At 43.3% G+C, this 19,874-nt stretch overlaps 1 protein-coding gene across 1 annotated transcript; it reads left to right on the top strand.

Moving 5' to 3' along the window:
- Positions 1 to 1,896: 1,896 nt before the first annotated feature.
- Positions 1,897 to 18,883, top strand: LOC146992429 (B-cell receptor CD22-like). Its single transcript, XM_085790573.1, has 12 exons — positions 1,897 to 1,991; positions 3,189 to 3,542; positions 3,667 to 3,869; positions 4,037 to 4,286; positions 4,452 to 4,709; positions 16,002 to 16,262; positions 16,340 to 16,597; positions 16,679 to 16,942; positions 17,893 to 17,974; positions 18,063 to 18,123; positions 18,493 to 18,698; positions 18,780 to 18,883. The coding sequence occupies exons 1-12, from the start codon at positions 1,919 to 1,921 to the stop codon at positions 18,844 to 18,846; spliced, it is 2,337 nt and encodes a 778-aa protein (XP_085646699.1). The 5' UTR covers positions 1,897 to 1,918; the 3' UTR covers positions 18,847 to 18,883.
- The last annotated feature ends 991 nt before the right edge of the window (positions 18,884 to 19,874 follow it).

The following is a 19,874-nucleotide window of genomic DNA, read 5'->3' as shown; positions in this document are numbered from 1 at the left end:
TTGAACCAGTTAAACACCGAACTAGCACCAGCACCGAACCAGCGCTGGAACCAGTTTGGTGGAAAAGAGGTAACAGAACCCCCCTATATCGTACGTAGGCTTCATGTACAGGTTTGTTTGTTTTATCCATGAGTATCAAATGTAGTCCTACACCTGCCATGTTGGGGAACCATAGGTGTTTCAAACTAATCTTTTTGGTTCTACGCCAATCAGAAACACAACTCAAATTGAAACACCTGTGTTGGTCCCCAACATGGCAGGTCTAGGTCTACATTTGAAACTCATGAATAGCTCAGTTACCTTGTGGTTAGAGTCTTCCTTAAATTTGTAACGTTGCAGGTTCGATACCCACCGTCCCCTGGCGGGTCATACCAAAAATTATACCTGATACCCCTGCTTGGCACTCTGTATGAAGGGTTGGATTGGATACTAGCCTGTCCAGGGGGTGTATGTGTCCTTCCATACACCAAGCTTCACACCAAGTCGCCTCACGCTAATGAAAACGGAGATATGCTCCTGGTCTATGGGCCACCTGGCCTAATATTACTCACCAATTGTACTTCCTTTTGTTTATGTTCTTTCTTTTTAGGCTTTCCCAGGGCCTGCGGTTGAGGCAACTGGACCTGATGGATGATGGAGTTGCAGGACACTAACAAAAATGGCCTCATCCATGAGAAAAGTATGAACTGTTTGTGTAAATTAAACATTTAAAGTTAAAATGTAGAATAGTGGAAAGCAACAGCATTCAATATAATGTATCTCTTTCTGAGAGTCTACTATCTAGTTGAATGCTCTTTAAAGTCGCTTTGGATAAAAGTGTCTTTCAAATGACTATTTTTAATGTTAATCCCAATGTATCCTAATGTTGCTCTATAAACAATGTGTAAATGTTATATTTTGACATGATAGCCCCATACCAATTTACATATGTTTTCCTTTCCTCTGAAAGGTCTGCATCCGCGCTATCTACAAAGTGAGGCGTCATCTTTAAACAGATGTCATCTCAGTGTTTTGTTCACTGAGGACATACAAAATTTGCTCTGTTTTTGACCATGCACTTTGGCATAATTTTCTGTTTTCTTGTTGACCTTTGAGGTCTTTGAGGATGTTTTTTACAAGTTGTCAAAAATAAAAATATTTCATTTTAAACAATGGGTTGTCTGTTTCTCTGCACAGTGGCTATAGAAGTGCCCTCTAGAGGGTGCCAGAGGGACATGGACCTTAGGCAAAGTATGACCACTTGTATTGATTTATAATTAGCTAATAATGTATTATGACTTTCTATAACCCACCAGTGTCCTCACTTTACTTAAGGCATCCAATGACTGCTTATAATGGTTTATAACCACTGTTTAAGCACTATACCCTCTCATACAGCCATTATTTGACATAACACTTAACACTAATAAATTATAATCAAGTTATAAAGTATGATAATAGTGATTGAGAGTTTAGTTATAATACTTTATGATACATTATGATGCTTGAACCCTTATAAAACATTATTTAAAAAAAAAACATTATAATCTGTTTAGAATTGTTATTATAACACATCATGAACATGTATAAGTAATTATAACACCAATCATAAATCATTATAACCGTATTATGATCGCATCATAATGCGTTATAAGAATGGGCTTCATAGAAAGTGTGCCTCTCAGGACTTCCTCTGTAGTTCATAAGAAGACAACATGACTGTAGTTCACACTTGATCTCATGAATATTCATGATGTAAAGAGGAAGTTATTTGTCTTCTTTTAACAGCTTGACTTCTGTCCTCTGAGCACAGACGCTCATCACCCTCCTCTCTTGACAGACTAGAACTGGTTTTTGATCAGATTGATTTTTCTTTCATACACTGTTCAGCAGCTGATGTGTTTTATTGGTTTTATTGTGTCTGACGTCACACAGAGAGATGAGAGGAGCAGTGATGAGTTTAACAGCAGCATCAAGTGGATTTGTCCTTGTCCTTCTTCTCACTGTACCAGGTACTGTACATCTACATTTACTTTGTAGAACATTTAGTTAACACACTCAGACCAAAACAAAACATGTGTGAGTCCATAAATAAATAACTCATTATTCTCCTTTATATGTTTAATGGTTGATTTGATCTCATATAATACAAATCATTCAAACACATGTGAGTCTTTGTTGTGTATCTGTGTTATTACACAGTGAGGCTGGTGCTGTTTCAATTAACTGTATGAATGAAGCTGTATGTGGTTCATCTGAAGGATTCAGTATCTGTAGAGTTGATCTACAAATGTCTGTATTCAGTTTAAGAGAACAGCTACAAGGCTCAAAATAAGGAACTAATGTCAGTTAATTGTGTTACTTGGTGGTTTCAGTGTGACGTTTCCGCTCGTTGTATAGTTCACACTGACCGCAACCTGTGGTTATCTACACATGTTGTCATGCATGCACTCTTCTGTGTGTGTGTGTGTGTGTGTGTGTGTGTGTGTGTGTGTGTGTGTGTGTGTGTGTGTGTGTGTGTGTGTGTGTGTGTGTGTGTGTGTGTGTGTGTGTGTGCGTGTGTGTGTGTGAATGCCAATAAGAGATGAATGAACGGAAGACATGCAGCGGTTGTTTGCAACAATTTTTAAAAAAAAAAAACGGCCCACCACTCCTAAATTAATGTAGAGGAAACACTGTGTATATTTCAACTTCTCCCTCTGTGGTTTGTATAGAGCCTATCTATGGTCGCACTCGCAGCCTTTTGCTCCGCCATTGTTTATCAGTGTAGAAGTGTGAACAGGCGTCAGGTGCTAACGACGTGATAACGTCATAAGTACAGAAGCCCCAGGTGATCAATGCTCATGAGCTCGCGTTTTTACAACTTCAACAGGCTGAAAAATGCCTTGAATCTGGATTGAAAATTACATTTTCAGTCAAACACATTTACCAAAAATAATGCTTATTACAGGTTTGAATATTTAGAGCTGCCCTAATATTCGTTCGATTATCACTTTATTTTTAATATTCGAATACTGAAGTTCGATGTCAAAGCCCTAGTGACATGTAAATAACAATATAGAACAATATCACAGACATGTTTGTCTTAAACTTGCAGTGAGACGTGTTGGAGCCAAGTAGTTTAGTAAATGTGTTTTAGTCATGTAGCAGGTTTACATGTTGAATTGTTCTGAGTCTGACTGTGGTTTCTGCTGTGCTCTGTGTTACAGTGATACAGGGTCGGAGTGACTGGGGAGTGTCTTACACTGACACTCACATCTGTGCCTCTAAAGGATCAACAGTGGAAATGAGCTGCACATACAGTTACCCATCAATGATAAATCGCTATTCTACTAGAGTTCAGAAAACATACTGGTTCAGTAACGGGTATTATGATGGTGTGGATCTGACAATAGACTCAGACTACACAGGTCGTGTGGAGAATCACTGTGATGAGAAGAAACAGAGCTGCACTCTGACAATCAGAGACCTGAGAGAGAGCGACTCAGCTGATTACAGGTTCAGATTTATAACTAACAATGGAGGATACACAGGGGATCCTGGAGTGACTTTGTCTGTCACAGGTAACGTTTTCACTGGAATATTCATCAGGTTGATTCAAGTCATTGACGACTGAGAATCTTTATTTGTCTCTGTGTTTGTACTTTTCTAGTTTAGTTCATGTCTGTTCTTTCTTCACATGTCCAGACCTCCAGGTGCTGGTGGAAAGATCATCAGACCAGGTAGTGCTCAAGTGTCACAGCAGTTGTAAAGCAGCTGATCGTCCTTCATTTGTCTGGTACAAGAACGAACTGAAGATTCGGAAAACATTTTCCATCAGAGTCTCTGTTAATGATACCAACAGATATTCCTGTGCTCTTAAAGGATGTGAGGATCACCGCTCTCCTCCAGTGTGTGAGTTTACTCCACAGTTTCACTAATACAATGTCAAACTAAAACCTTATGTCTCATACTGGATCAACCTCTGTATTAACTACCAACTACATAATATTCACTTCTACTGTGAAAAGACAGTTGAAGTTGACTTCTCCTCGTGTTTCCTCCTCCAGATGCTCCAAAGCTTCCCTCTGTGTCAGTGAGTCCCTCTGCTGAGATAGTGGAGGACAGTTCAGTCAATCTGACCTGTAGCAGTGATGCTAACCCAGCAGCTAATTACACCTGGTACAGGGTGAAGGAAACATGGAAACTCAGTGACCAACCACAATTGGTCTTCAGCTCCATCCAGCCCTCTGACTCTGGAGAGTATTATTGTGGAGCTGAGAATAAGATGGGAAAGAAATCAACACGTTTCTCTATTGATGTCAAATGTGAGAGTTTATTTTAAAACCTATATGAAGCTGAATAGTAACCAGAACAACGTTTTCCAGACACATCATTTCTTATGCTGCCAAACAAAACTATGAATTGTTTCTCATTTAACTACAACATGTAGCTCTGCAGTTAAACTGTGTTGTTGGTGTTTGTTGTCCCAGATGCTCCAAAGCTTCCCTCTGTGTCAGTGAGTCCCTCTGCTGAGATAGTGGAGGGCAGTTCAGTGACTCTGACCTGTAGCAGTGATGCTAACCCAGCAGCTAAACTCACCTGGTACAAGGAGAAACAAACTCTTCTTCAAAGAGCAGGAGTTCATCATTTCTCCTCCATCAGCTCTGAGGACAGAGGGACCTACCACTGCAAGTCTGAGAATCAATATGGAAAGATCAACTCTACATTTCTCTTTGTAGATGTCTTGTGTAAGTACAAACCATGTGTTGAAATTCATCAAAGTCATCAATGACATTATTCATGTTTCATCTTCATGTTTCCTCCTCCAGACCCTCCAAAGCTTCCCTCTGTGTCAGTGAGTCCCTCTGCTGAGATAGTGGAGGGCAGTTCAGTGACTCTGACCTGTAGCAGTGATGCTAACCCAGCAGCTAATTACACCTGGTACAAGGAGGATGAAGACTCACCAAAAGCTTCAGGACAGATCTTCACCATCACTGACTTCAGACCTGAACACAGTGGGAATTATTCCTGTGAAGCCCAGAACAAAATAGGACGTCAGAAGTCCACCTTAAATCTGACTGTTGTTGTTTCAGGTGAGTAAATGTGTGTTAATCCTCTGTTGACTCAGTCGTCCTGTAACTCCCTCATCAGTTGTCAGTGTTTCCTTCTGAAAACGGAAACTCAAATGTAGTAGTTTCAGTATAGTTTGTAAAGGTTAGCAGTTATGGAATGATCTTGACAAAGACCTACAAACATCTTCAACTGCACTTGTTTTTAAAAAGAGATTGAAGGGGCAACTGCTGCTGAAATATGCATGATTGTGTTGTATTTTTATTTTTCTTTCATGTTTACAATTATGATTTGTGACTGTTGCTGACCAGGCTATTTGGTACTTGTTAGATTTGTTAGGATTAGGAGTTCCCTTTTTTTTTCTCTCTCTCTCTCTCTCTACCTTTTTTTTTTGGGGGGGGGGGGGGGGGGGGGGTTATGGGTATGTGAGTGTGTGAGAGTGAAAATGTAGATTGCCCTGTGGTGTGAGAATGTGAGTATTGGAGTGTGAGTGTAATATATTTTGGGTTCATTTCATGTTAAATGTATTATGTAGCTATGTGTATGTCTATGTATATTTGTATGTCTTCTTCTTGTGTATGTCTTCTTGTCATTTTTTATGTCTGGGCCCCTTTTAAAAGCTCTTGAGCTTCTCAGGGTGTCCCATTTCACATATGAAATCACAAATATTTTAATGATTTTATACCTTTTCTATATATGTGAATAAAGATGATGATGAAGATCCTGCAGGTTCATGGAAATCAGCAGCTGCTGGAACAATCACTGTTGTTCTCCTGGTTCTGGTCCTCCTCACTGTCTTCCTGTGTATCAGGTGAGAACGTCTGTGACTCCATCGTCATCTTCACTGATCCATCTAAATGTAGGAGTTGATTCATTCGACTGTTTTTCCTCATGTCTAGAAGAGACAAGTTGTTCCCACAGCAGCGTGAGCCAGGAGAGAGACCTGACAACGGAGCAGAGGTGAGACAGGAAGAGTTCAAGTCTTCCAGTGTGAAATGAAGCATGAATGTCAGACTGCACTTGTCCTGTTAAAACTCACCTGGAAACTGTTGTATCAGCTGTTTAGTCCACTTTCTTCATGGCTGCCTTCTTGGTGCTGGGTGGTGTTTTACAAACAATGGTTCAAGCTGTGGATGATGGTGTAGATCCCTCAGGCTGAGAAAAGTGTCTTTAAACTGTGGAACATCACTACATGTTGATTCATTGACTCTGCAGAATGTGTCAAGGAACATGAAGCAGTGTGTGAATACTCTGACCTCTGGTGGTGGACAATAGGAATTACAACACAATAAAAGTCTTGTTATAACTGAGATGTGTTTGTCCCGTCAGGTGAACGTGGGTCCAGCGTTTGACTCCCCGTCATCTTCTGCAGCAGGCCAGCAGGATGACCTTCAGTACGCCAGCATCAGCTTCCCTCAGCAGAACCAGGGAGATGTTGTCTACTCCAACATCAGAGGTCATCTCCATAGAGAAACTGAGGAGGAAAATGGAGTTATATATTCTGTTGTCAGACTGAACAACACCAGCAGTGCATCAGGGTGAGCAGCTCCTCTCACATGAAAACAATACACATCAGGTTAAAAACTGTCAGAGTGAAGGTTTTATTCTTCTCTTCACAGAACAAGACGACAACAAGATGGAAACGATGAATTTGCACTGTACAGCACAGTCAACAAACACACATGAATCTGTGGATTGTCGTTCATACTTTGATCAATAAAACAAGGAAAAATACAGACACATAAACAACAGTGGTTTATGTAGGGAATGTAAATTGTTTGCTTTCTTATTGTTTTAAAAGGTTGTACATGAAGGAAAACATATTTTCTCACTTACTCCTACAGTACTTTCATCCAGTCATGTGTAGACCTATTTGCTTTAAACATGTATCTTTATTTATTTTTTATTTTTATTTAACCTTTATTTAACCAAGCGAGCAAATTAAGAACAAAATTATTATTTTCAAGTGCAGCCTGAAGGGGAAGGGGGAGGGGAGTGACTTCAGTTAAAACACAGGAAGAATATTCTGTATGCCAAACTGTAAATACAACAGCAGGCTACAGTGGATCATATAATGTATGTACATTACGTGGATAAATATCTGAATAAAACACAGTCAAACAGTTTGTGTTGTGTGAGTGATTTGATGGTGAACAACTCAACACGATAGTCCAATGTTGCCAAAACCAACTGATACAATACACATTTATTTATAAAGCACATTTAAAAAAGTGCTGTACAATAATAAGCCTGAAAAAAAATTCAGGCCACAGAGCAACCCACTATCACATTGTGAAGAGACTGTGAAGGCCAGGGAAAGAATGAGATGAAAATGAGACTTAAAAACAGGCAGTGTGATGTCAACTACTTCTCATTGTACAAACACAACAGCTTGAAGACAAGAATATAGAGATACAGGATACGATACCCCATGATGGGTGAATAACATCTACCTGTTATTGTCTTCTTTCTGGTCTTACTCCTTTAAAAAACAAAAAACAAACTCTCCTCCTTAGCCATGTTAGCATCGTCCTTCTCAAGCTCTTTGCTAATAGTGTAGCCCATGTTTTTAATGTCATAGATTCATATTTCATGAAAACTCCACTTTTTCCCCGGTTATGAATAGCTTTCTCATAAATATCTGTTTCTGTGTGAATTCTTATTTTGGCGAGGGGATAATCTCAACAATGGTATTTTATTTTGGTGCCTGATAATCTGTTGACGTTCCACTTCCTGTTATTTCGCAGTCATTTCCATCAGTCGGCTCGACGTCTTCCAGAGCAGAAGTAAGACTTTGTAACTACTCCTGTTGTTGCTGTGTTAAATGTAATAAAATTGCTACTGAGAGTTGCAAATATTACTTTGTACAGGTCACAGGTTTAATTCCATCACAGTAAGAATATTATTTTCGTGTGATATCTTTTTTAAATCGAGTATAGCACTTTTGTTGAACTAGCTAACCTAACGTCGTCAAGCTAGGCTATATGAGCATGAGTAGCTATGTTTTCTTGTGCGTCATTGTTCTCCCCCGTTCTCTGTGAAGGTGTGGATGTTAGAAACCAGACCTTGTGAAGCTGCTGTACTGATGTTATGGCGTGTTACAGGTATGTGAGCTCCCTGTTTATTAATTTACTCTATAAATGCATTTAGTGTTAAGAATTTAGCTTTTTGTTTATAGTCATGGACTATATATTTCACATGGATTCATAAAAAGTATAAAATGTCAGTAGTGTGCATAAGTTCAATTGTTAAAGTAACATTGTAGCTGTAATTATAAATTTGGGCTGAGATATTTTTTTTATGCATTAATAGAAGACTTAGTTTTAAATGTGACACTCAGTCACCTAGATGCCTTTCTGAGAAGAGGTGTGCAATATTTTAAACCAGACCTTGTGAAGCTGCTACACTAATATTACTGTGTGTTACACAAATGAATACCCATCCCGGCTGGCGAGATGATCATGGTCTGTATTTCCTAAATAAATAAAACAGCACACAGGGCTTAGCAGCATGTTGTGTCAGGCCAGACTGGCTACACTATAGAAAGCCAAGTAGGTGAGTTCTGACCCAAAAGAAAAATCTAGTCAGATGGTTTTATTTGTATATTCAGTGACACTGAATCTCCCCCCCCCCCCCCCCCCCCCCCCCGTTGTCACACTGTCTTTAACATGATGTCGTAATAAGCAGCTATCTTAGCCCCCAGACACAGCCAGCAAATTTTCATCTGTAAGTAAAAAGGACAACAACGAAACCACATTTAATTTTTGTAAATTAGATTTTAAATTGAATAAATTAATAAAACAGATGCATTTGGTGGGAGTTTGAAGACCCCTACAGGTTGGAGACGGTCAGACACCATTGACGATACGTGGACAATAATGACAGTCAACAACTGGATTTAAAAACCATTTATCTTCATAATGAGCAGCTTAAAAGTAAGTTTTTCTGCCAGGTGAGTTTTAATTTTCTCCTGTACTTTATGCAAAGGGTCAATATATTGTATGTTTGCAACTTATTAAATACATGTCTTTCCTTTGGTTATAAATACATTTTAGTCTGTGCTAATCTGCTCTTACTGTTTGCTACACTGATGTTAGCAAATATCCTATTAGCTAGAAGCAGCTAGTGAGGGAAAAACATAAAATGGTTGAACCTGTGTGAATGTCAGTTTCCTTAACATGTCAATGTCTGACAGTGAATTGGTTTATAGGTTGCCAATGGTTCAACTAAGTAGTTAGATTAAGTATCCTAGTTAACACGTTGCACATGGCTAACCCACTGCTACCAAGGTTAAGTCATCTGTCCAGCTAACATTAGCTTACTGTAGTCACGATAACAAACACATCACCATTTATGAGTGCAAAGTTTAAAAACTGACTTTTTTATGCTTTCAATGGTTACAGGATGATGTTACACATTTAATGATATTTATTCACAACAGAACAATCTGCTGTTAGCTTTTGTTATAGTGAGTTAGGTGTTAGCCCAGTAGCTAGTGAGTGACAAACGTGACTTGTCTAGTTTTTTCAACTGCAAAACGTTTGTATTTCACCTGTGGACAGACGGACGGACGGACGGACGAAAAAACTTTATTCATCCCAAAGGAAATTCTTCTGCCAGGATGCTCCAAAGGGAAATGTGCAAGGGAGATAAATAGAGACTTGCTGAACATTAGAAAGATTAAAACTTGTTGTAGTGGCTATTTTACGTTCTCTTCTTTGTTCTTCATTTCTTATTCTGTCAACCACTCATGAGAGATGACAGGAGACGGTTTATACTTGTCGAGCTGCGTCGCGTACCTCACGGTAAAACGACTGTGTTGCTCCACCATCACTCATTTATTCAACACTTTTACACGTTCTTTACAATGCGTCACTTCCTGCTCTCGCTACGGAAGCCGCACAAGCCCAAACATCAACACAGACGGCTCAAAACTCAAGGCACATTCAAAACGTGTTACGAGTCAATATAAATCAGCGCAACTGACAAACAATAATAAATGGCGCTTACACTTGTTTTTAATTATTTCTTCAGTTCCCATGTGTCTCTCAAGACTTCCTCAGTAGTTTGTAAGACAACAACATGACTGTACATGAGACTTGTACTGACCTCATAAATATTCATGATGTAAAGAGGAAGTTATTTGTCTTCTTTTAACAACTTGACTTCTGTCCTCTAAGCACAGGCGATCATCACCCTCCTCTATTGTCAGACTAGAACTGGTTTTTGATCAGATTGATGTTTCTTTCATATACTGTTGAGCAGCTGATGTGTTTTATTGTGTCTGAAGTCACACAGAGAGATGAGAGGAGCAGTGATGAGTTTAACAGCAGCATCAAGTGGATTTGTCATCGTCCTTCTTCTCACTGTACCAGGTACTGTACATCTACATTTACTTTGTAGGACATTTAGTTAACACAGTCAGACCAAGACAAAACAGGTTTGAGTCCATAAATAAATAACTAATTATTCTCCTTTATATGTTTATGGTTGATTTGATCTCATACAATAGAAATCATTCAAACACATGTGAGTCTTTGTTGTGTATCTGTGTTATTACACAGTGAGGCTGGTGCTGTTTCAATTAACTTTATGAATGAAGCTGTATGTGGTTCATCTGAAGGATTCAGTGACTGTAGACTTTATCTACAAATGTCTGTACATTCAGTTTAAAAGAAGAAGAGAACAGCTAAGGCTGAAAATAAGGAACTGAATGTCAGTTAATTCTGTTACTTGGTGGTTTCAGTGTGATGTTTCCGCTCCTTGTATAGTTCACATTTAGCCTCGTAAACCAGCCTCTCGCGGAAATGCATTTCATTTCATTTCTCGGGAGAGTCTGGCCTCATTCCCCCTGTAACCCCTTGGTTGCACTGCACATGGAAGCTGTGTGCAGCTGCGTGAGGTGCACATACAGGCACATGTCATTTTCGACATGTGTGTGTGTGTGTGTGTGTGTGTGTGTCTCGTGTGCAGACGCAACTGACAAATATTTAGGCTCTAGATGGACAAGCAACAACTTAATTAACCCATCCATCCATCCATCCATCCATTGTCCGCCGCATTATCCAAGTCCGGGTCGCGGGGGCAGCAGTCGGAGCAGGGATCCCCAGACTTCCCTCTCCCCGGACACTTCCTCCAGCTCTTCCGGGGGGACCCCAAGGCGTTCCCAGGCCAGCCGAGTGACATAGTCACTCCAGCGTGTCCTGGGTCTTCCCCGGGGCCTCCTCCCGGTGGGACATGCCCGGAACACCTCACGAGGGAGGCGTCCAGGGGGCATCCTATACAGGTGCCCGAGCCACCTCAGCTGGCTCCTCTCGATGTGGAGGAGCAGCGGCTCTACTCCGAGCTCCTCCCGGGTGACAGAGCTCCTCACCCTATCTCTAAGGGAGCGCCCCGCCACCCTGCGGAGGAAACTCATTTCGGCCGCTTGTATCCGGGATCCAGTTCTTTCGGTCATGACCCAGAGTTCATGACCATAGGTGAGGGTGGGAACGTAGATCGACCGGTAAATCGAGAGCTTTGCCTTTCGGCTCAGCTCCTTCTTCACCACGACGGACCGATACAATGACCGCATTACTGCGGCCGCCGCACCGATCCGCCTGTTGATCTCGCGCTCCGTTCTCCCCCCACTCGTGAACAAGACCCCAAGATACTTGAACTCCTCCACCTGAGGCAGGAACTCTCCCCCGACCTGGAGGGTGCAAGCCACCTTTTTCCGGTCGAGAACCATGGCCTCGGACTTAGAGGTGCTGATTCTCATCCCAGCTGCTTCACACTCGGCTGCAAACCGCCCCAGTGCATGCTGAAGGTCCTGGCTCGAGGGAGCCAACAAGACCACATCATCTGCAAAAAGCAGAGATGAAATCAAGTGGCTCCCGAACCGTACCCCCTCCGGCACTTGGCTGCGCCTAGAAATTCTGTCCATAAAAATAATGAACAGAACCGGTGACAAAGGGCAGCCCTGCCGGAGTCCAACACGCACCGGGAACAGGTCTGACTTACTGCCGGCAATGCGAACCAAGCTCCTGCTCCGGTCATACAGGGACCGTACAGCCCTCAGCAGAGGGCCTCCGACCCCATACTCTTGGAGCACCTCCCACAGGATGCCACGTGGGACACGGTCGAAAGCTTTCTCCAAGTCCACAAAACACATGTGGACTGGTTGGGCAAACTCCCATGCGCCCTCGAGCACCCTGCGGAGGGTGTAGAGCTGGTCCAGCGTTCCACGGCCAGGGCGAAAACCGCATTGTTCCTCCTGAATCCGAGGTTCGACTATCGGCCGAATTCTCCTCTCCAGCACCCTGGAATAGACTTTCCCCGGGAGGCTGAGGAGTGTAATCCCCCGGTAGTTGGAACACACCCTCCGGTCCCCCTTTTTAAAGAGAGGGACCACCACCCCGGTCTGCCAGTCCAGAGGCACTGTCCCCGACTGCCACGCGATGCTGCAGAGGCGTGTCAGCCACGACAGCCCCGCAACATCCAGAGACTTAAGGTACTCAGGGCGGATCTCATCCACCCCCGGTGCCTTGCCACTGAGGAGCTTCCGGACTACCTCAGTGACTTCAGCTTGGGTGATGAATGAATCAACCTCTGAATCCTCAGCCTCTGCTTCCTCGACGGAAGGCGTGTCAGTGGGATTGAGGAGATCCTCGAAGTACTCCTTCCACCGCCCGACGATATCCCCAGTTGAGGTCAACAGCTCCCCTCCTCCACTGTAAACAGTGTTGGGGGAGAACTGCTTCCCCCTCCTGAGGCGCCGGATGGTTTGCCAGAATTTCCTCGAGGCCGACCGGTAGTCCTCCTCCATGGCCTCCCCGAACTTTTCCCAGACCCGAGTTTTTGCTTCCGCGACCGCCCGGGCTGCCGTCCGCTTGGCCTGCCGGTACCCGTCAGCTGCCTCGGGGGTCCCCCGAGCTAGCCAGGCTCGGTAGGACTCCTTCTTCAGCTTGACGGCATCCCTTACTTCCGGTGTCCACCACCGGGTTCGGGGATTGCCGCCGCGACAGGAACCGGAGACCTTACGGCCACAGCTCCGGACGGCCGCGTCAACAATGGAAGTGGAGAACATGGTCCATTCGGACTCAATGTCTCCGGCCTCCCTCGGAATCCGGTCAAAGCTCTCCCGGAGGTGGGAGTTGAAGACCTCCCTGACAGGGGATTCTGCCAGACATTCCCAGCAGACCCTCATGATACGCTTGGGTCTTCCAGGTCTGACCAGCTTCCTCCCCTGCCAGCGGATCCAACTCACCACCAAGTGGTGATCAGTTGACAGCTCAGCCCCTCTCTTCACCCGAGTGTCCAAGACGTACGGCCGGAGGTCAGATGACACGACTACAAAGTCGATCATTGACCTCCGTCCTAGGGTGTCCTGGTGCCACGTGCACTGATGGACACCCTTATACTCGAACATGGTGTTCGTTATGGACAGACTGTGGCTAGCACAGAAGTCCAATAACAAAACACCGCTCGGGTTCAGATCGGGGAGGCCGTTCCTCCCAATCACACCTCTCCAGGTAACACTGTCGCTGCCCACGTGAGCGTTGAAGTCCCCCAACAAAACGATGGAGTCCCCAGTTGGGGCACTTTCCAGCACCCCTCCCAGGGCCTCCTTAATTAATTATCATTTTATTTTGAAAATTGACCGGATTCTCTCGCCTTTTCTGTGCCCGACTTCCTGTCTGGTACGATCTGGTCTATCCAGCTTGACAGACAGCGCTCTCGGCGCTCGCGTGAAAAATAGAAACAAACCGATCTGAAGCGCTGCAGGCGCGCGCACTGCGCTCCACAGCGCTCCACAGCGTGAGATGTGCGACCAGGCAGACCGGTTAACATGTGCGCCTATCTGAAACTCGCTGAGGACGGCTGATTGCCGAAACGCGTCCGTTTCTTGCTGCCGAGCAGTTTCAATGAATTAAAAAGTGTTTAACTGAAAGTGAGTGCTGTCACAACCTTTTTCTGTACTTTGATTTTTTCGGACTGGCACCCGATTTACTTGTTCATACGTGGAGTTGAGCACGCCAAGTCTGCTGATTACCTATCTGAAACTGCCTCCGCTCCAGGGCGCTGTGCTTCGGTTCCGCGTCCAGTGCGACCAGGCTGTAAGTGTTTGGACTGGGCGGGAGCAGGGCGGGAGTAGTAGCGTTGACAGACAACCCCATTCAGCCAATCAGCAAGTTGGTGTAGTAACGGGGCTTTGCACCAGTCGGTCCCTGATTGGCCAGGGGGCTGTGTCAATCACAGCGGCGACGCTGATTGGCTCGGCCTTCTGAGGGTTTCAGGCCAAACGCTTACAGCGGGCATGAGGCCAGACTCTCCTGAGAAATGAAATGAAATTATCTACACATCTATCACATACAGTCGCAGCAAAGTGTGAATACATGCAACAACGTTGTTCACATTGTGAGTTTGAATGTGAATAAAAAGGAAGAGACCACAGGAGAAAAACATTACTTTTCTTCAGTGACATATAAATAACAATATAGAACAATATCACAGACATGTTTGTCTTAAACTTGCAGTGAGACATGTTGGAGCCAAGAAGTTTAGTAAATGTGTTTTAGTCATGTAGCAGGTTTACATGTTGAATTAGCTCCATAAAACTTCAGTGTTGTTCTGAGTCTGACTGTGGTTTCTGCTGTGCTCTGTGTTACAGTGATACAGGGTCAGAGTCACTGGGGAGTGGCTTACGCTGACACTCACATCTGTGCCTCTAAAGGATCAACAGTGCAAATGAGCTGCACATACAGTTACCCAGAGTGGATAAATGGCTATTCTACTAGAGTTCAGAAAAGATTCTGGTTCACTAAGTGGGTTAATGACGTTGCTGTGGATCTGACAACAGACTCAGACTACAGAGGTCGTGTGGAGAATCACTGTAATGAGAGGAAACGCTGCACACTGAGAATCAGAGACCTGAGAGAGAGCGACTCAACTGTTTACAGGTTCAGAATTACAACAAATAAAGATGGGAAATTCACAGGGCGACCTGGAGTGACTTTGACTGTCAGAGGTAACGTTTTCACTGGAATATTTATCAGTTTGGCTCAAGTCATTGACGACTGAGAATCTTTATTTGTCTCTGCGTTCTCTTTCTTCACAGATCCAGACCTCCAGGTGCTGGTGAAAAGACCATCAAACTTGGTAGAGCTGACGTGTCACAGCAGTTTTAAAGCAGCTGATCGTCGTTCATTTGTCTGGTACAAGAACAAACAGAAGATGAAGGAGGAAACATTTTCCATTAGAGTCTCTGTTAATGATACCAACAGATATTCCTGTGCTCTTAAAGGATGTGAGGATCACCACTCTCCTCCAGTGTGTGAGTTCTCCACAGTTTCACTAATACAATGTCAAACTAAAACCCTATGTCTCATACTGGATCAACCTCTGTGTGACAGTTGAGGTTCCTGTCACTATGCCTCCAATTGATCATGTGCCCTGGCCTCTTCACTTTGCCACATCTGTATAAATCAACTACATCATATTCACTCCTACTGTGAAAAGACAGTTAAAGTTGACTTCTCCTCATGTTTCCTCCTCCAGATGCTCCAAAGCTTCCCTCTGTGTCAGTGAGTCCCTCTGCTGAGATAGTGGAGGGCAGTTCAGTGACTCTGACATGTCGCAGTGATGCTAACCCAGCAGCTAATTACATCTGGTACAGGGTGAAGGACTGGAAACGTCTCAGTGACCAACCACAGTTTGTCTTCAGCTCCATCCAGCCATCTGACTCTGGACAGTATGAGTGTGAGGCTTGGAATGAGATGGGATCTATATCAGCACGTTTCTCTGTTGATGTCAAATGTGAGAGTTTATTTTAAATTTTTTAATTCATGTGAAGCTGAATATTGACCAGAACAATGTTTTGCAGACAACAAAATTTCTTATGCTCCCAAACACAAAACTATGAACTGTTTCTCATTTAAATACAACATAGCTCTCTGGTTAAACTGTGTTGTTGATGTTTGTTGTTCCAGATGCTCCAAAGTTTCCCTCTGTGTCAGTGAGTCCCTCTGCTGAGATAGTGGAGGGCAGTTCAGTGACTCTGACCTGTAGCAGTGATGCTAACCCAGCAGCTAAACTCACCTGGTACAAGGAGAATCAAACTCTTTCTCAAGGAGCAGAAGGAGTTAATCATTTCTCCTCCATCAGCTCTGAGGACAGAGGGACCTACCACTGCAGGTCTGAGAATAAATATGGACGGATCGACTCTACGTCTCTGATTATAGACGTCCTGTGTAAGTAGAAGACACACCTTGAGATTTAAGTTGTACATAACAGTTTTAATATTGCATCTTCATGTTTCCTCCTCCAGATGCTCCAAAGTTTCCCTCTGTGTCAGTGAGTTCCTCTGCTCAGATAGTGGAGGGCAGTTCAGTGACTCTGATCTGTAGCAGTGATGCTAACCCAGCAGCTAATTACACCTGGTACAAGGAGAAACAAACTCTTCTTCAAAGAGCAGGAGTTCATCATTTCTCCTCCATCAGCTCTGAGGACAGAGGGACCTACCACTGCAAGTCTGAGAATCAATATGGAAAGATCAACTCTACATTTCTCTTTGTAGATGTCTTGTGTAAGTACAAACCACGTGTTGAAATTCATCAAAGTCATCAATGACATTATTCATGTTTCATCTTCATGTTCCCTCCTCCAGATGCTCCAAAGCTTCCCTCTGTGTCAGTGAGTCCCTCTGCTGAGATAGTGGAGGGCAGTTCAGTGACTCTGACCTGTAGCAGTGATGCTAACCCAGCAGCTAAACTCACCTGGTACAAGGAGGATGAAGACTCATCAAAAGCTTCAGGACAGATCTTCACCATCACTGACCTCAGACCTAAACACAGTGGGAATTATTCCTGTGAAGCCCAGAACACAAGAGGACGTCAGAAGTCCACCTTAAATCTGACTGTTGTTGTGTCAGGTGAGTAGGCTAAATGTGTGTTAATCCTCTGTTGACTCAGTCGTCCTTTAACTATCTCATCAGTTGTCAGTCAGTACGTTTACATGACACTTGAAAAAAAATAATTATTGCCTTAATCCGACTATAACTGGACAACTGAAGTGTATGTAAATGCCTTAAGGTGTGGCCACACTATCTCTGACCAATTCGTGGAGCGTTGCGTTGCTCCCATTGAGAATACATTGGGTGGCGCCGTCGGGAGTCGCCGTCGCCGCGCAAAGCATGCTGGGGTAGGCCTACACTACGGCGCAACCCAACGTATTATCAATGAGTGCGACATGATGCTCCGCAAATTGGTCGGCGATAGTGTGGCCGCACCTTTAGTCCGACTGAAGTCGGAGTTCTCCAACTCTGATTAAGACACCCAGACAATGCGATTGGAATTCGATTTTCTCCGTCATGTATACACCTTAGTCGGACTGAAGCTGGACAATGCATATGTGCATGCTCCACAACAGTAGAGACAGCACAAAGTGGAGCAGTGAAGCTGGCCAAACCTGGCAAAGTAAAGAAAAAACCCAACGTCAGCGCAGATTCAATGCATTTCACACAGCGCAACCAGCAAGAGTGTTTTATTAAGAGAGAGTGAGAGAGAGAGAAAGAAAGGAAGCCCAGACTGGCGCGTCTGGTCGGGAACTGCAGTTGAGAATTTATTATTAAGCTTACTAAGTTGTTTATATTCAGTTTTTTACGAGATGACAGAAAAGTCAACAGGACAGGAGGCGTATTAACCCGCTGAAACAACAGGTGACGCCGCCTGAGGGGGCGGACCCCGTCAGTTATTCGATTCTCAGTTGCATGTAAATTGAGACAAGGACAGAAGTCCGACTAGACGCCAAAATCGAATTTTGAGCATAGCTCAATTAAGCTCTGCATGTAAACGTACTGGGTGTTTCCTTCTGATTCTCCAGGTTCATGGAAATCAGCAGCTGCTGGAACAATCACTGTTGTTCTCCTGGTTCTGGTCCTCCTCACTGTCTTCCTGTGGATCAGGTGAGAACGTCTGTGACTCCATCGTCATCTTCACTGATCCATCTAAATGTAGGAGTTGATTCATTCGACTGTTTTTCCTCATGTCTAGAAGAGACAAGTTGTTCACACAGCAGCGTGAACCGGGAGAGAGACCTGACAACGGAGCAGAGGTGAGACAGGAAGAGTTCAAGAGTTCCAGTGTGAAATGAAACATGAATGTCAGACTGCACTTGTCCTGTTAAAACTCACCTGGAAACTGTTGTATCAGCTGTTTAGTCCACTTTCTTCATGGCTGCCTCCTTGGTGCCGGGTGGTGTTTTACAAACAATGGTTCAAGCTGTGGATGATGGTGTAGATCCCTCAGGCTGAGAAAAGTGGCTTTAAACTGTGGAACCTCACTACATGTTGATTCATTGACTCTGCAGAATGTGTCAAGGAACATGAAGCAGTGTGTGAATACTCTGACCTCTGGTGGTGGCCAATAGGAATTACAACACAATAAAAGTCTTGTTATAACTGAGATGTGTTTGTCCCGTCAGCTGAACGTGGGTCCAGCGTTTGACTCCCTGTCATCGGCAGCAGGACAGCAGGATGACCTTCAGTACGCCAGCATTAGCTTCTCTCAGCAGAACCAGGGAGATGTTGTCTACTCCAACATCAGAGGTCATCTCCATAGAGAAACTGAGGAGGAAAATGGAGTTATATATTCTGCTGTCAGACTGAACAACACCAGCAGTGCATCAGGGTGAGCAGCTCCTCTCACATGAAAACAATACACATCAGGTTAAAAACTGTCAGAGTGAAGGTTTTATTCTTCTCTTCACAGAACAAGACGACAACAAGATGGAAACGATGAATTTGCACTGTACAGCACAGTCAACAAACACACATGAGTCTGTGGATTGTTGTTCATACTTTGATCAATAAAACAATGAAAAATACAGAATGTGAATGTGGTGACGTAGGGACGAGGACCAATAGATCCATGACGAGGGCGGGGGCTGCTAACTCCATCGGCTGACAAAAAGTTAGCCAAAACGACCGGATCGCTTACTTCTGCTTTAAATGTGAAGCTTAAGTTTGTAAAACATGTCATTAGATCAGTAAAATGAGTCTATAAGGACGAAATTGACCTATTTAGTTGTCTGTTTAGTAGGCTATACTGAAAAGTCACATATAAAGTATAAAAACACATCCAGTCTAGTGTCCTAGTCTAGTTTTGATTTGACCAATTAAAAGATGTAAAAGTCATTACTTGAATGGAAAACCACTAAGGGTTGTCACCTAAATTTTATGAGGATATTATAATTCTGGGAAAGCCCGATGCTGAAGAAATTCAATGTTGGGAAATCCCAATGTTGAGAAAGCTCAATGGTTTAATGGTTTAATTCCTGCTAATAGGGTAAAGATCAAATCTTTATGAGGACACAGGGATATGTTTGTTGTTTTTATATAATAATAATAATAATAATAATAATAATAATAATAATAATAATAATAATAATAATAATAATAATAATAATAATAATAAAGGTTTGTTATTTTTCATATAAATGTGGGGTGGTTACTTGATTGGGGCCATTGGAATAGAATGTGAGTGGTTAGTCTTGATCTTGTCCTCACTCTGGCATTGTGTCATTCATCCTTATCTGTCTAACATGTGTAAAGCTACTTAAAGGTGGCACAGAAAATTGTGGATAAGTGGAGAGATTGTAAACCCGGCTCTCTGGGGCTGGTGCTGTATGAAACAGGAACCAGATAAGTCCCAAAGGATGATGAAAAGAAGGGAATGGATATATTTGTAGACTGGACGAGGGACATGCAAGATAAGGGAATATCACAAGGAAATTTAAATCGAATTCAATTCTATTTAAATTTCCTTGGGATAACCCTAACCTGGACAAATGAGAATATTCGCAGG

Source organism: Trachurus japonicus, chromosome 1, assembly GCF_045865225.1.
Source record: "Trachurus japonicus isolate A0001 chromosome 1, Traja_1.0".
Classification (NCBI taxonomy): Eukaryota; Metazoa; Chordata; class Actinopteri; order Carangiformes; family Carangidae; genus Trachurus; species Trachurus japonicus.
Note: the sequence above shows the minus strand (reverse complement) of the source record. Positions and strands in the feature narration are given on the sequence as shown.